The sequence below is a fragment of the Ictidomys tridecemlineatus genome, chromosome 3 (assembly GCF_052094955.1).
Source record: "Ictidomys tridecemlineatus isolate mIctTri1 chromosome 3, mIctTri1.hap1, whole genome shotgun sequence".
Classification (NCBI taxonomy): Eukaryota; Metazoa; Chordata; class Mammalia; order Rodentia; family Sciuridae; genus Ictidomys; species Ictidomys tridecemlineatus.
Genome location: NC_135479.1, coordinates 98,152,329 through 98,169,473, shown reverse-complemented (window position 1 = coordinate 98,169,473; position 17,145 = coordinate 98,152,329). Strand labels below are relative to the sequence as shown.

Here is a 17,145-nt window from a genome sequence, read left to right as displayed (position 1 = left end):
CAGGTGCCCATAAGACTATTAAGCTGCTATCAGTTGGGGATGTTCTGTTTAAATCTTAAACCTACTACATGGATTAGACCTGTGCAAACAATAGACACTTACATGTTTATATGCTGCCCTAAATGGCAAAGTAGATTTAGAGTTTCAATGAAAGCTGAGAGAAACAGAGGTGTGTAAAGTGATAATTGAAATTATAACAGGATTATTTCACAAGTAGAAAAATAGTAGGAAGAGAATAACAACAAAAAAAATAAGCATTAACATGACCCAAGGTTAGAGAGCCATAGAGAAGAAAGTGACAGAAGAGGTACAGTCTTTAAAAAGCCTGGCTAAGCATCTGTTAACTCAGGCTTAGCAGAATGGTGCAAATACAGCTTGCACTTTTCAAATGGAACACAAACAGAAGCACACGAAATGCTCATGCACAGACACAAGTGAGGAACTGGTGGAGTTGGCGAGTGGGTTGAATAGTGCGGCTCCAAAGCCTTCTTCCTGTTTATAGATAAAAAGATGATAAAGTTCAGCATCAAACCACGATATCTGGAAATGTGGTTAGAGCTCAGAAAAGGGAAAGATCAGTGTAGGTGAGGCTTGGCAGGAGAGTTCTGGAAGAAAGAGGAGACTGCTGGGTGTGCTCAAAGTAGAGGGAAGCCACAGGACCTGGGAGGGGCCTGGGAATGTGGCAGGTGCCTTATTACAACAGATTCATGCTTGTAAAGCCACCCAACAACACAAGCCGATTGCAGGGTGTTGGGTCTGTGGCCTTGTCTAGATACCGAGAGCCCAGGCACACAAGCGCGGCAGGCGCTGACGGTCTGGGCTTTGCCCACTCCATGGTTGAGAACAGCAACTTCTCTCCTCTGTCCAGCCCAGTGTTGTCCACAGAGCCATGTTTCAGCCTCTGCAAGATAAAGATAAGCAACTTTTGCAATGAGTTTCCATTTGACTTAAATAAATGTGTTGCAGGCAGGAATTTTAACAAAGATGGCGATCTCATTGACTGGTGGACGCCACAGTCTGCACATAACTTCAAAGAGCTGTCCCAGTGCATGGTGCACCAGTACGGAAACTTCACCTGGGACCTGGCAGGCGGGCAGCACGTACGTCACTCGCATTCTTCAGAAGAGCCTCAGCGTGTTCACTCACTCACGAGTGAGCACTGGCGCTTTGCACGATCATCCTAATGGAGGATTTTTTTTTTTTTTTTTGACAGCTCAATGGACTTAATACACTGGGAGAAAACATTGCCGATAATGGAGGCATTGGCCAGGCCTACAGAGTGAGTGATGGTATTTTCTTTCACTCTAATGAGGAGGGGTGAATATTTATTATATTTAACCACTTATTTTAAGATCTTTGCAAAGACACATGTACTATGATCAGCAGATGAAGAATGTAAGTGAGGAGCAAGGGGACCCTCACTGTGGCCAGCCACAGGTCAGTAGGGTTGATGTGACAGAGCTGAACGCCATGCTCCTGGTTTCCCAAAAGCCAAGGAGCCAAGGAAGCACGCTGAGTCTCCAGTGCTGCAGTTAGGGCTGGCGTGGCTCTAGTACGTGGCCTTGACGTTGGCCCAACTGTCGTCAACACAGCATCCTGGGAGTCACAGCTGCCTTACGTTGCTCTTGCCTTTGACAGGTATTCCTTGAAAGCTCTGCCTTGGGTTGGGCACCAGTCTGGGTGCTGGAGAGACAGCAACACACCCTCCATGAAAGGTGTCATTTGATAATCTAAGAACTAAAGGACCCGCTAGGGACTTCCATGTGCACAGAGGACGCACATGGGGTTTTCACAAAAGGGTAGAGGAAGGGTGCCCATGGAGGCAATGAGGAGGAGTGAAGGTGATTCTGAGTGCTTCCCCAATCCCAGGGGAGCACACGCAGGAGGGAGTGAGCAGAGTCCACCTGAGATGGCCCAAGGGACCTAGAACCAGGCTTCTCAATGCCTCGGGTAGATTGCGCGTTCCTGGACTGGAGGAGTATGCAGAGTTATTTGTTCACATAGGAATGTCGGGTTAGAGGGCAGAAGGGAACCTTGGTGACTGTCAGGGCAATGTGCAGGGATGATGGAGGACCTGCAGGCAGCAGTGACCGTGAATGATCAGAGTCCGAGGCTTGGAGCAGCTGAAGGTCCCCGAGCAGGGAGTCCCTGTACCTTCCTGCTTTAGAACGCTGGCTGGTGTGTTTTCTGCCATCTGTTGGCTGGATGGCACACACTGTGCATTTTACCTCCTGGGGAGTGAACTGTTTCTTGTTTTTCTATAAATATCCTCAAGCTTTATTGTAGGGTAGAGTTAACTTCTGTAGAAATGTTTTGACCTTTGGTTTTGCTTTTACAACACTGTTAAGTGACATTAGCAGAGTGCTCAGGCTGGGGACAGTTATTCCCTCTGTCGGGAGCCCTGCTGTGAATCTCACAGCTTCCCCTCTGTCCTGTGAGCGACAGGCACTCTCATCTCTCAGATTTTTGGGCCATCTTTCCTGGCTCTGAGTAGCTCACACACATCTCAGATCTCTGCTAAGGGAGCACTTGAGGGTGACCGTCTGCGATCGCTGATGTCCTCTCTTTTCAGTTTTTACTTCTGGTGACTCGAGACTGTCAGCTGCCCCTCAGCTCGTCCAGCTGAGTTTCCCTCTCTGCATGTGGCCTGAACTCACCAGGCAACAAGAGAGGGCGGCCATATGCACACTTTGTTCCTTTTCTATCTCTCAGGGACCATTTTCCTTTTTGCCTGATGCTCAGTGATGTGCCAATCACCATTTCTTATCTTGTCTGTCACGTGATTATTTCAGTGGGTGGGCAAGCCCAGCCCCTGCCACCCCACCTTGGCTGGAAGGGGGAGGCCTTTGCACTCTTGGCAGCCTCGTGGTGGATTCTAACATACAGCCAGACTGAGGATCCTTTGCTCTGAACTACAGTTGCTGGTCATTCCACAGAGATCCTCACCCAGTGCCAGGACACAATTATAATAATGAAGCAAATTACAGTTGTGCAAATAATTTATTATACTTTGAATACGTGAGTTCTTTATATGAATGCGTTGCCCCTCGGCCAGATCGTGAGCTCCCAGAGAAGGAGTTTTCCCCACACCTATCCATGGAGTCTTCACCTAGAGGTTCAGAAACTCTGTGTTGATGGGGAACAGAAAGAAATGGAATGTATTGCCTAATTAATCACCATCCTTTGTAAGAAATAGAAAATGACACATCTCAGAAAGTTCGCTGTCAATCCCTTTTGAAATAAATTCAATAGAGAAAAACTCAAATTTTTTCACAACTGTCTATAAATCCTTATGGATTAAGAATATTTACTGACACTTAAATCACCTAAATTCCTTTCTCTTAACATAATTGAGATTTAGTCTATTTTGTCCTATCTTTGGGGAGCCAGAATAGTTGCTTAGATTCCCTAGATTCATAGGATCCTGGGCCTCCAAGGGGTTCGGAAGACTCCCTTGAGTTTTGGCAAGAAACACTCAAATGAGTTCAATGTGACTCTGTTTTGCCCAGAGTAGTAACTAAGCTAAATATAGCAACTGCAGATGACTCCCTTGGCAATCTACCCTCCCTCCCTCCCGCCCCCGACAGGGTTTATAGAACCATACATGTGTATGTTTTTCCCCACTTATTTAAATCATCCACTAATTCAGCTGGTGTTTATTGATCATTACTCTTATCATTGCCTCTTGTCATTGCCCTTATAAGCAAATTCTAGCCTTCTTCATAATCTAGGAAATAGCTATACATTGCCATATCTAAAAGTATTGGGGTGATTTTGATATAAAAGGTAAAACTACTTGTTTACATGGTATTCTGAATAGGTTTATATATAAATTTAAAAATTGTAAGCATGTTTCTATTTTACTTACTGCCCAGGCCTATCAGAATTATGTTAAAAAGAATGGTGAAGAGAAGTTACTTCCTGGACTTGACCTGAATCACAGACAACTGTTCTTCTTGAACTTTGCCCAGGTATCGCCTCCTTCTTGACTGATAAACATGAAAACCTTTCTGAGTTGTGATTTCACAGTAAGTTAGACACTGCATGCTGAGTGGTCTTATTTTAATCACTTGTGGCAGGAAATTTGACTCCACCGACTCCCATTGTTTATGACAGATTGTCAGGTCATATTCGTGATGAATGATTGTTTCCCTGGTTGCCCTTCATTAAACATTACCCGAGGAGTCAGTAGCTGAGGGATGCAGAGATCACTTGGTTTTGCTTTCGCCCACCTTCTTGAGCACACTGCCTGCTTTTTCTGCTCCTGTCTCCAGGTGTGGTGTGGGATCTACAGACCAGAGTATGCCGTCAACTCCATTAAAACAGATGTGCACAGTCCAGGCAATTTCAGGTATGTGGGTGTGAGCTACAGTCTGGGTGACCCAAGGTTGGCGCCATTGTTTCTCTGTTTGGAATTTGGCTTTTTCCAACTCTGGTTCTATAAAACTTGGAAACCCCAATGCTTCTGTGTGTTTATGTCAAAGATGGGACTGATGGAACATCTCAGTGCAAGGTTTACACGAGCATTCTGGCCGCTCCCTTCTGCAGAATACACCTGTCCTCTGCTCAGTGCTTGATGAGTTCCAACAGAGATGTTGACCCCAAACAGTGGCTCCATCTGAAGCTAGCAAAAGCACATATCTAAAAGGTTCGGAGTGGTTTAGGCCTGAAACAGTGACTTCCAGATTGCAAAGAAAGATTCTATATAACATAAAGGGAAATTGGTTACTAACTGAGGTTCTGCAGCCAGGAATAACCTTATCTCTAAAGCTCCAGGGGAGCACAGTGAGGCTCAGGTCCCAAACCAGCCCATAAGGGATGTGAGGGAGAACTGCCCTACAGAGAGGAAGAGAGAGTAGAAGCCCAAGCCCTTTACCAGGTAGAATGTCTAAGAGGCCCTCGGATGGGACTCCTAAGTCCCTATGAATTGTTTTAGGACTGAATTCTGACTGCTGTCCCCTTCCCATGGACCATAACACTTCATCACTCATTTGCTGATCAACACCACCTCCCAGGAAAAAAAAGGCAGGGGAATAAAAATCTGAAGATTTTATAGTTGTTGGAAAAGAGAGTTTGAGGACAGAAGGGAAATAATGAGCTAAATTTGAAAAACCCAGCCTAATATCTGTGCAAACACCTCCCCTACCCCCCATCTTTCACTGCTGAGGAAGTCGGTTCATTTATGACAAAACGAAGTGGCACATTTGAAGGTCAGAGACCTCACTTGGCATGTTCTAGTACCTTCTCTGTTGACGTCATCCCCTTGGGAGCTCTCTGGAAACCCATTTACTCACAGCCATCACTGGATGCCTACTTTCTGTATGATGTGAGCTACATCTAGTCCTGCTGATAAGTTACATCAATTGCTTTATAGGTACAAAGCAAAAAAAAAAATGTTACTGGATCAATTCCCATTATGTTCTACCCGTGAACCTCTTAGTTTTAATTTTTAAAAGTTTTTATTTTCCTGTAGAAGTCTCAAATCCAATGTCGAGAATACCAGAGAACATTGGTAAACTCACACAAAGCACCGTACAGTCTAATCTGTCAAAGCTTTGCCCTGCGTGACCTGTGAACTAAACCAGGGCTTCATAAAGACCCCAGTGGAGTGAAGCAATATGACTGTAATACTTGTGAATCTGCCATTCTCAGAGAGTGAGTTTAATTTTGCAATAGGTAGAGATTGGACTCTTAAGAATTAACATTTCTTTCTGAACCACTGGGTAAAAATTTCCTTGTTTAAAAATGCATTTTCTACCTGCCCGTCATAACCCTATTTCCTGAACCATATCTAACGTTTTGGTTTTGTTTTTGGTTTTTGGTTTTGTTTTGTTTTGGTTTGGTTCTGTTTTTTATTTTTTATCTTTTTTGACAAGATAAACTGTTGTTGTGACCGTTAGTTATGCTCTTGTTGTTCATTAGGTGAGTGAGACCCTCAAAGCCTATGGTGGGTCTAGGACTGTTCATCCCTACACCCAGGGTGCACTCTAACGTTGTCTCTGTATCAGGGGTTTGCTGCTTTTCCCTGGTACTAGCTATTCATCTCTGTGCCTCAGTTTCTTGACATTTTCAATAAGGATTAAGTTACCGTGAGAGTGGCAGAGGACTAATGTTAATGCGGGTTATGTGCCTATTACATGTACATATTTGAAAATTAGGATTAGGATTATTTTTAGATAAGAAGTCTGAACAGAATAAAAATTCTTAGGAAAAAGTCGTGGACTTGTGACATTCCCTATCAGCTCCAGGCAAGTGCTTTCTGTGGCTCGTGAATTGAATTATGTCCTGCGTATTCCAGCACATCAGTGATAGCTAGTCCAGCAATACAGAGCAAAGTACGTTGTTTCCTATCCCCTATATTAAACTGAAAACAATATTTTAGTCAATACATGGAATTATTTGTATCTTTGATTTTCTTTCGGTTCTGGCTTCAAAGATGCCTCTTTGACTATTTTTCATTCATAATAAGAGAAGTGTGTTTGTGTGTTTTGAAGGGTAAATGGAATGCCAACCTTTTGTCAAGGAAATTATTATTTTCTCTGGAGGTAAAGGGATTTCCTTGGCAAAAGGTTGAGGTTACATTTCGTTTTGGAAACAGGCTGCTTCCTGACTCTACAAAGTAAAACATATTTTTAACAGAACTTTAAAAACTAACAGACATTGCATTGCTTTTGAAAAATTGTGCTTGGTGGTGTATGTAAAAATATTTCCAAAATAGAGGGATATTTGTAACCCTGTGCTTAAATAGCCAGACATTGAAAATAAAAGGCAAAATATACTTGATATAAAGATGAAATCTATAAAAGTGTATTCGTTAGGTCTAAATTAGAATTGTTTTATTCTTCTTAACTAAAATCTTTTTTTTTTTTTTTTTTTTTTTTTTTTTTTTTTTTTTTTAAAGAGAGAGAGAGAGAGAGAGAGAGAGAGAGAGAGAGAGAGAGAGAGAGAGAGAGAGAGAGAATTTTAATATTTATTTTTTAGTTCTTGGCGGACACAACATCTTTGTATGTGGTGCTGAGGATCGAACCCGGGCCGCACGCATGCCAGGCGAGCGCGCTACCGCCCGAGCCACATCCCCAGCCCCTTAACTAAAATCTTATGTATGTTAAAATAAACTTCAAAATCTTTAGTGTTTTAAAAAAATTCCCCTTGAATATGCTAGAAATTAAGTCCACAATTTAAATATTGGCTTCTTTTTGAAAATCTAGACTTGGCTAGTCATCCATAGGCACTTTGGGGAGTGATTATTTGTTATAATATTTACTACATAATGTACAACAATGTTTCTAATGTTACTTAGATACAATATTTCTATTAAAGGAACTGTTAATTTTTAAAATAAATCTAAATAGACAAAATCATCTACATGCTTAGATTACTCAATATTATCTCCCATTCAGGAAAATTAAAGAGAACTTTATAGAAATAATACCACTAAAAAACAACTCAGGTAATGTTTTTCACAGCTTAGTTTCCAATATTTTGGAAAGAATATTCTTTGTAGTGTTTTGTGTGCAGTTGTTTTCAAGTTATAGGGTTATTTTATTTCTTCTTATAGTTTGCATCCTTACAGTAACTCCTCGTTAAAATACTCACATTTCCTCCATATACCTTAAATATTAACATTGGTTCCTGATATTTTATAAATATCAGGGTGGATCTTGGTGAGCTTTGTAATATTCCTGTTAGCACCTACCTAAGAATCTCTGTTAGGCATTTATTTATTTTGGACTATACAGTGAACTGGGTGCACAGTGGCATACGCCTATAGTCCCAGTGGCTCAGGAGGCTGAGGTAGGAGGATTGTGAGTTCAAAACCAGCCTCAGCAATTTAGTGAGTCCCTAAGCAACTTAGTGAGACCCTGTCTCTAGATAAAATATAAAAATGGGCTGGGGGTGTGGCTCAGTGGTTGAGTGCCCCTGGGTTCAATCCTGGTACCAAAAAAAAAAAAAAAAGAAAAAAGAAAAAAGAAAAGAAAAGAAAAAAGAGAGAAAGAAAGAGAGAGAGACTATACAGTGGAGCAAGTGCTCATCAGTGGGGCTCCATTTTGAAAGATGCATAACAAGTCATGTAGGCAGGCATAGTCAGGTATGTTATAGGTCAGAAAGTCCACTCTTGGTCACATAGATGTTCAACTCCACCTCTCTAAGATGTTTTTAATACAAGTGATTATTTGCCAAGGCAATAAACAGCAGCAGCACAACAAATTATTTTATTTAATGAAGTAACAATTCAAGTAAACCAAAGTTTTCATCTTCTGTTATTAGAAACGCCAACGCAGGAGCCACATAGTTTTCATGTAGCATGAAGTTCATGTAATTGTTTTATGTAATATTAATGAAATTCAATCTCACTCTCAGAGAAAGGATTTGTTTATTCATACTGTGCCACACTTTTCAAAATGGTTATGCATATCTTCCATCCAAAGATTTGATGTTATAAACACCAGACATTCATTAGAGACCCAGGAAGGTGAGTTAGGCCCTGGTATGCATCTAAGTGAAGTCTTCTGGTGGAGGGGAGACCAGAGCTGAGTGCTCAAGGTCAAGCGTTCCTGCCTCTCCAACTTCCCCTATGTTCCAAAGACGGTTGTGTCTTTAAGGTGTTTTTCTGTTTTTAATTTGAGACAAATGGGTTTGGGCATTGCAGCTGAAGTACTTGTTCCCGTGTGATGAATCTAAGATACTAGCATTTGAAAAAAACTTAATTAAACAAAAAGCAAAGTCCAGTTCTTCTTGTTCTTTCACAGGGTTGTGCTATCAGCTAGGGAGCTTGTCCAGTGGAAGGTACACCCAGGCCACCATGAGGATTGTCCCCTAGCCAGAGTCTAGAGTTTCCTAAATTGGGAGGCGGGCTGCATCAATGGGCCAAAGCACCTCCGTCCTGTACAGTACGTGAGCCCAGCGCCCAAGAGACAGGAGCAGTGAAAATTCCCAGTTTCTAAGAATTTCGGAGTTAGGAAGTTCTGGGAGTACTGCCTTCCAGGATGCAAACTGCAGACTTCTCGTTGTATCCTCACATGGTGGAAAAACTGAATTTATTCTTGAACATTTCAGATGTAAGAAATGGGCACTTAGAAAAACAAATAAATAAGTCAAGCTCTCAGCCCCTGGCCTAAGCGAGGCGGTGGGAAATTAAGTTTCACTAGTGCCCCATGTCCCACTTTCTAGGGTTGCACAGGAGTTTACCACACAGGCCTGGGAATTGGGGACTTGCCTTCCCGCCTGCCACAGTGGCTGCTGAGGCCCCCACAGCCTGAGGGCTCCACGTGAACCAGGTGGTTCCTCTCCCTTCCATGGTCATGGTCAAGGGCCTCCAGAGCCACCACTCCAGAATCAGTGGAGGCCTGTCAGAGGCCCTTATCGTGCACCACCTTGTCACTGCCTCCCGGTCTGTGGAGCCTGTCACCTCCTGTCACGTACCAGAGGATATCTGTGTGCAGAATGGGTGTGGGGGCAGGCAGGGGCTAGGCTGTGTGCATGTGGAGAGCTCTGTCAATCAGGACGCTCCTGGTCTTCATTGCCCCAGCACCCCTGCCCCAGCCCCCACCCCAGGGAGCATGCTGCTGGTCCAGGTGGAAGAGGAGGGGCGGAGCTGGCTGGGCATGGCATGGTCCCCTCCACATCCTTGTATTGACCCATCTCTTCCCTCCAGTGCTGCGTGGTGCCGATAGTGTGCTGGACACGGTTGTTTTCGCCCATTGGGAGCAGAGATAAGAAGACATGGGCATTTTTCCAGCCCTTTCCAGTTATTCAGGCTGAATCCAGTTTCTGATATTTAAGGAGTCCTTTTGGGAAAAAAAATGAAAATAACAAAGACCTATTAAAAGCCTATTATATTTCAATGATTGTATGAGCCCTTTCACAATATAGTAAAAAATCCTGATTTCATTCTTCACCCAAACTTTTCTTACGAAACTACAATTCCAAATATGCATTGTTTGTTTTGAAAACACAGAGCATTTATGGATGATTAATGCTCCATTACAATCTCAAGGTGCAGAAACTATTATCATATGCACTTTTAAAATGAGGAGACTGAGGTACAGAGAGGCCTGGTGACCCGGTTTCAAACCAAGCAGCCTGTCTCCAAAATCCATGCCTTTCACTAACTTCTGCTCCGCAGATTCTCCATTGGAAAACTGTTAATGACAAGGAATCGACTCATTGTACCAGGTTTATTTTTCCTTTTAAATTTCAAATTCTAGAATTACTGACTTGGCCTGCACAGAGAAATCCTGTAGGGCTCTCCACTCATGTGGACATGAGTAGCCAATGCTGATGATGTCTTTTTTGTTTGTGTCAAAGGATTATTGGGACATTGCAGAACTCGGCAGAGTTTTCAGAAGCCTTTCATTGCCGCAAGAACTCCTACATGAACCCAGAGAAGAAATGCCGCGTCTGGTGATCTTCCCAAGAAGCAGCACAGCTCTTGGCTGGACTCATCAACAGCACAGAAGACTGGAACATTCTAGCCAAGAGAACAGGGGCCTCTAGGTCACTGCAGTTACCTGGAGGGATTAACAGAGATGAGAACTTCACCATACCAATCAAACTAGGTTCTTCTGGAAAGGGTGTGGAGCAGGAGGGGTCCAAGGCCTGTCAAACCAATCGTGTCACTGTGTAAATACTGCTTCGTTTCTAAAGATGATCTTACCATTCATTTCTGTTTCTCTTGTGATCTGCCAGTTTTCTGTCCCTAGGAAACTTGACCACTTGAGCCAGACCTTCTCATCAAAGAGAAAAAGAAGGGGTTCAATACAGTGGGCACCAAAAGCATGGCCACCACATGCTGGTTTAAAACACACGGCCAGTGCTTCTCTTTACCTTTATTTGCAATATTTATGCTCTTCAAAACTCTTCCAAAGAATTCTTATGCATTTGGGGGCCTTGGAATGGACATAGTTTTTCCATATATCAGTTATTCATTCAGCCTTCATTTTATTCTAAGCACTCTTAGGGCAAAACTGAATGCCCAAAACTGTTTTTGGTTATATCTGTCTTACTGATACAGAGATTCTTGGGGCCCCTGCAATTTTGTAAACGATTTCTTGCTCTCTCTGTCTCTCAACACTTGGTCTTTTTAAGGGATTTCTAGTAATGTATAAATAATAATTTTTATATTTAATTAATTACATTTACAACCAAGTAACTGTTATTATAGGTAATCATGGAATATTAAAGTCTCTCACCAAGATAAGCAGTTATGAACCAAGATCCGTTAAGCGATGTGCAGATGAAAATGTGAGACTTTAAAAATTTATAAATGGATGGAAAGCTTTAAGCACAAACTTCAGGACAGAGATGCCACTGAACAGTGGTGTGGAGATGGATGATGCTTGTGGGTCACAAGCAGGATTTTCCAAAGCAAATCTGTCCCTGAGGGTGGCTGAGACAGAAGGGTAGAACTGCCCATGTACCTCTGCTCGGGTTCGTCATCTGATGCAGATACTTTGGTAATAAATTGAAGTTGGGAGCCCATTGCTCACAAGCCTGTGTGCAAGCCCCCTGGCTTCAGAACGTGAGGTGTGCTTCTGAGTGTCAGTGGGAGGCCTCGGTGGGCCTGCTTCTGGAATTCATGTAGGTGGCACAGAGTTTTGGAGGGGATACCTCTTCCCTACAGGGATCCATCTCTTGAGACTTTATGCTCCTCTCTATTCCTGTCCTGTTGGCTATTTCAGCTCATTTCATTTACCTGATTAAAATTTTACAAAAGAGGTGCACTTCCAAAGTCCTTATTTTTCCAAATAAAAGGTGAAAATGAAAGAATCTACCCAAAATATGGGTGTTGATTTTACTGCCTCTTGAATAATGCCCGTTTGCCTTTAAAAAGATGTCACTAAGACATTTTACACACACACAAACACACACACACACACACACACATACACACACTCGAAATTGCCTAGAGCCCAAGGCACAGCTCCCTGAACTCTGAGCAAGGCTCCGAAGCAGCACCGGGGAGGCAGAAGCCCATGGTGCCACCTCAGGGCTCCATAGGCTCTCACATCACGCATCAGTGTTGCCTGTGGTGGCTTTTAGAGAATAGAATCAGTCAGTGTGGGTTCTTTCCCGCCTGGGCCCTTCCTTCCAGCCCCACATTGGTGAGATTCGCTCTATTATTGCCCTAGTCATGGACCCTTCATTCACACTGCAGAGGTACATTCTCTCGTGGGACTCTTCCAGAATTCATATGCATCCTACTGTCAGCCGGCTCCTGAGCAGCTTCCTGGGCAGGGCTGTTCCAAACAGCACAACTACGAGTGACAAGCTGTTCTTGCGTATTAGCACGTTTCCCCACGTCTTGCAAAAATTACAAATATTGAAGATGTAGTTTCAGGCTAACCAATGAACATCCTCACCCTTTCCCCTTTATCACTACTGCCATTATCACAGGTAAATCAAAGCATATTTACATCGATATGTCTTCAAATTTAAACATACCCTAAGTGGTATTTGTTGTTGGAGGAATAGGCACTCTCATCTCTGAATAAAACAGCTACCTTTTAGTTATTTTATTTCTGTCTCATCACAGCAACTGAAGAGACATCAATGCAACTCATACCAGGCTCCCGTCCCCGTGGAGGGACAGCCCTCCAGTCCTGGATGCCTGCTCTGTTATCTAAACTTCAGATTGGTGGGGAGGAGCCTAAGCATTAAGGTCAGAGTAGTGACCTTAATGTCACTACTGTGTCTAGACGTTCATCCCCAGTTTCTCCTGGTACTCCTGGGTACCACAGACCCCTGTGATCTCCCTCAACCACTGCTAGCCATCTGGAGTAGCCTCATTAGATAGACATATCTGGAATCTCACGAGTCAATCCAGTTCTACCAACGCTAAGTTCTGGGCAAGGACAGAGGGTTCAGAAGCCATGTCCCCAAGGCTGAAGCTGATGGAACTTGGGATGGAGACAGGAAGAAGCTGTTAGCAGGACATGTTGGGGGGAGGCACATCCAGGCCACTGTCCACATGGCCACCAAGAACAAGGTGGGAGGGATGCTGTCCTGGACGTGTCCCTGTTCTAGTCCTGTTCTGCCACTACAGGCAAGGTGACCTTGGCCATTTGAGTGTTCTGTGGGTCTTCTGCTTCTCCCACCTAAATGAAAGGCCTTTCCATTCTGCTGGTTCTCACCTAGAAAAGGTCATCTCCAACCCCCTCTTAAATGCGTCAGTCCCATTAGACCATGTTTTAGGGTGAGGAGCAAGGACCCCAGCTTGTTGAGTTTGTTAGTGTCAGACATTATACAGGGCAAAAGCCTGCTGATTTCCTCAAAAGCATTTATCATTCCTGTTGCCACAGATGGAGCTCTTCAAGCTCTTCAATCTGCCAGCTTGGAAAGAAAATAAGATTCCACTCTATGAAAGGATATTCCAAATTTTTTTTTGTCAGGCTCCAGGCTCAGGAATACAAAATAACAACAAACAAACCTTTCTCATACTACCACTTTTAGGCCGAGTCCACCCTATTCCAACCCCCAACCCTCCTGTGTTAAGATCCATTAAGAATATATGGATCTTTTGTGGCTCTGTAGTCATACACTGGCTGCTAGCTACAAACTGAAACCTTTAAAAATGGAGGATAAAACTATTTCACATCCCCTCCTTCCAAAGAGAACCATCGTTTTCTGATGGTTGGATTTGTTTTCAAAAGGTGAGGAGGTTGCCAAACGCTGGAGGGAGGGTCTCTGGTGCACTGGCCCTGGACTAAGGAACCGGACCCTTTTGTTGGTGAAGGGAACAGAGGAGCCACATCTGATTGCTATATGTAGGACACATTTATTGCCCTCTGATCTTCTCTACCAGTGTTTTCTTAGTTTCAGCTCTTTTGTGTTTTGCTGAAACAGTGAGAAACATTCCTATCATTTTCAGCCTCATAGAGAAAATGTGGTGCTTCTATTTTGTCTGACAAAACCCATATTGGTTTTATGAGGAAAGGCTGGTACAACCAAGCGCTGATTTTTGCTGGTATTAATGATGGGCTCTGCTGGGGAAGTGCAGACACAAAAGGCCTCAAATTCATATTTTGGTGTAGCACTTGGGATTTCCTTTCCATCCAGAAACTAACGAATGTTCCAGGAATCAGGCATATTAGCATTTTTCCTGAATCCCTATAAATGCATGTGATTCATCTCCAGTCTGATCATCTCATTTTGTAGTACATGCTAAAAATCTACTCTATCTCCAGGAAGAGAAGTGGGGTCAAGTGCTGGATTGCCATCTGCATTGGTATAAAACATTCACACATGCTGCAAATGCACTATGCCCCTAATACACAACATCCAAGATCGAGTGCTGGGGTATTCATGGTAACCTCACAGGGCCAGAGGAACAGGAAAGAAAAAGCCAAATAGCAGAAAATGTTTAGATTTGTTAAATTAAAATGCATTGTCATTTCCAGTTTGTTAAAATATTGTCATGAAAAAAAAAGTTGGAAAGAATATATGCCAAAAATTAACCACAACCATCATGGGTGACTTGACTCTTCTTTTCTTTCTTTCTTTTTTTTTTTTTGGTTTTGTTTTGTGAATTCTACTTTTTCCAAAATGGGAAAATGTTAGTGTTCAAAAGTAATTTTAACAATGTTATTTTAAAGGAAGAAGAAGGGTATTTGGAAGAGAAAAAAAAGTGAAGGAAATTTGACCAAAAAAAAAAAAAAAGAGAGAGAGAAATGTAATTTCCCTGAATTTAAGGTTTGTTAATTCATTTAAGGGCTCCCCGGTTTGGTGTCTCAGGGCTGGTGTAGGGGACGTGGGACAGGAGACCCTGCTTCAGGAAAAATCAAAGCTCACAGTTTCTGAGGTGGTTCTGACACACTCTCCCCAGAATGAGGAGGCTGGCATACACCCTCTGTCTGCACTGGTTCAGTGAGAAAAAAGCATTGCTCCAGAGGGTGTGTGCTTGTGTGCGTGTGTGCATGCATGTGTGTGTGCGCACACGTTTGTTCGCCTGGGTACACCTGTGTTGACTGCTCCAACCACACTCTCCTATTTGGTATAAAACAAAGACAGATCCTTAGCATTTGCCAAACCCTGACCTAAGATATGAAACTGAAGCCCAAAGATGATACAGTGATCAGATCTGAATGCTGCAGCTGGTGGGTGCCGCAATTTACCTTGTAGCCAGATGCTGCAATTTAGAGGTTGCACAGGGAGGAGACCCCAGGGTACAGCTAATCCCAGGCCACTCACTGCTTTTCTGTGCTCACATGTGTTAAGACTCTGTTTGCAACAGTGACTATCAAACTCACACTCCTCTAACCAAAATTGGATATTTGTTGATTCATGTTACAAATACAGGGCAGGTGTAAGAACTGGCCTTCTCTGAAATCATGCCATGATGGGCAGCCTGCTGGGGAAAGGCACCTCTAACTGCACGTGCACTTGACAAATCCTAAGAAAAAAGCGACTGGCCCATTTTGGAAATATACACACTCCTGTGATTAAGGCACAGGGACAAGGGGAGGTTGTAGAAATTATGGTCTGTGACCTCTTCAGGAAGAATAAGTCTCCCCAAAGAAGGAAAACACCATTTCTAGAAGAGAAAGGAAGGGAAAACTGTCCAATTCTAGATACTTCTTAAATGTTTCACAAAGCATCATGGTGCAGCTTATGAGCCCAATCAAAATTTTAAAAGAATATTAAGTATTTTAATCAATTATATCAATAAACACAGTGGAACATCTGCTCTATTCCAAATACTATATTAGAAGCAATATTGAAAGTAGCCACACACAAAAAAAAATAAGGTCAAATAATGTTCTTTGGCCAACACTACACTGTCTACTACATTTGTTCACCTGTTCAATGATCAAACATTAGCCACCATTCCCATGTGCAATTAGTAGACAAAATAAGTGAACGCAGTCACCTTCTCCATACAGTAGAGATGCTACAGAGGTCCACAAACTTAGTAAGGAGACAGAGAGAAAACTGAATTTGAGTACTCAGGTAAGTTTCTCAGCATGCTAAAGACATCCGAGAGAAAATTATATTTAAGTTGCATGTGAACATATGGATGAGACTTTGACAGTTAAAGAAGATAAGGAAATATTTTGGTTAAAGATAACTCGTGTAAAATTTGGCATCAAAGAGTAGGGACTGCACTGACACCGGAGCAATGCCACTCTGCAAGGACACAGCCAAGGGAAGGCCGGTGTGCGTACTCTGTTGACACAGCCCTTCCTTACTCACAGTTGGCTTTCTGATATGTCCTACATCAATCAACAAAAATCATCTTTATTTATTCATTGAGCATCATATGCCATTCTTAAAGTTCACCCACTATCTTTCTACTTTGAAAGATGTCCTGTGCATTTCTTGCATTTACTACAAGTCGTGGGATAAGGAGAACATTTTGTCTTGTTCTTAGAAGTTTAGGGTCCTGCTCTGTTTTAAGCCCTGTTGCTAACACACTGTGCTGAGTGAATTTCTCCTAACTCAATTTCTTTGCATTTGCATTGTCACAATAAAAAATCGAGTTAGGATCAAGGCTTTCCCCAAACCAGAAGGCAGGCAGATGGAATGTTTCGCAAATCATACTCAAAATGGCAAAAAAAAAAAAAAAAAAAATCGGTGCAGAGGAACTAGGGCACAGTGTCTTGGAAAAATCTGAATCCAGAGAGAGCCAAATAGACCCAGGGACATCCAGGGTCAGGGCAAAGACCAGCCAACTGGTACATGGTGAGCTTTTGGCTCCCTCTGGCCTCAACTTCCTCCTCTGCAAACGGTTCTCCTCCTCTGCCTGCACCTCCCAGGGAAGAGTTCTGTACCAGTTGCCAGCCAATTGTATGCTCAACCGCACTGAAACTTAATCCTTGCTTGTTACCTCTGACATTTCCCTGGCCCTAATTAAATTCCGTGGATCTTTAAAAACATGAGGCCTTTGGGCTAAAAGGCTAGAGTTTTGTTTTTCCTTTCCTCATACTGTCTTTCATATTGCTCTAAGTGAGTCGCTTGCTTGATCCCTTTTGAATCATTTTTCTCTCCAGACGCTCTTGAAACAGAAAAGACAAAAAGTTTAATCCTTCAAATTAGCAAGGGATTTCTTCCAAGGTAAAAAGAGCAAAAATCAGAACACACTCTAAACAAGGGTGAAGGTCTGAGTGAAACGATAATTCGGGGCAAAACAGGTTCTGGTTTGTTATG

General features: G+C 42.8%; 1 protein-coding gene across 2 annotated transcripts in view; it reads left to right on the top strand.

Annotated features, from left to right (window-relative positions):
* Positions 1–11,780, top strand: part of Mme (membrane metalloendopeptidase) — an 81,087-nt gene extending 69,307 nt beyond the window's left edge. For both annotated transcript variants that reach the window (XM_013358815.4, XM_005325694.5), the window contains exons 19-23: positions 967–1,100; positions 1,214–1,279; positions 3,876–3,971; positions 4,275–4,351; positions 10,309–11,780. In XM_013358815.4, coding sequence (XP_013214269.1) covers positions 967–1,100; positions 1,214–1,279; positions 3,876–3,971; positions 4,275–4,351; positions 10,309–10,408 — 473 coding nt within the window. In that variant the 3' untranslated portion in view covers positions 10,409–11,780. The remainder of the gene's footprint in view (positions 1–966; positions 1,101–1,213; positions 1,280–3,875; positions 3,972–4,274; positions 4,352–10,308) is intronic.
* Positions 11,781–17,145: the final 5,365 nt, after the last annotated feature.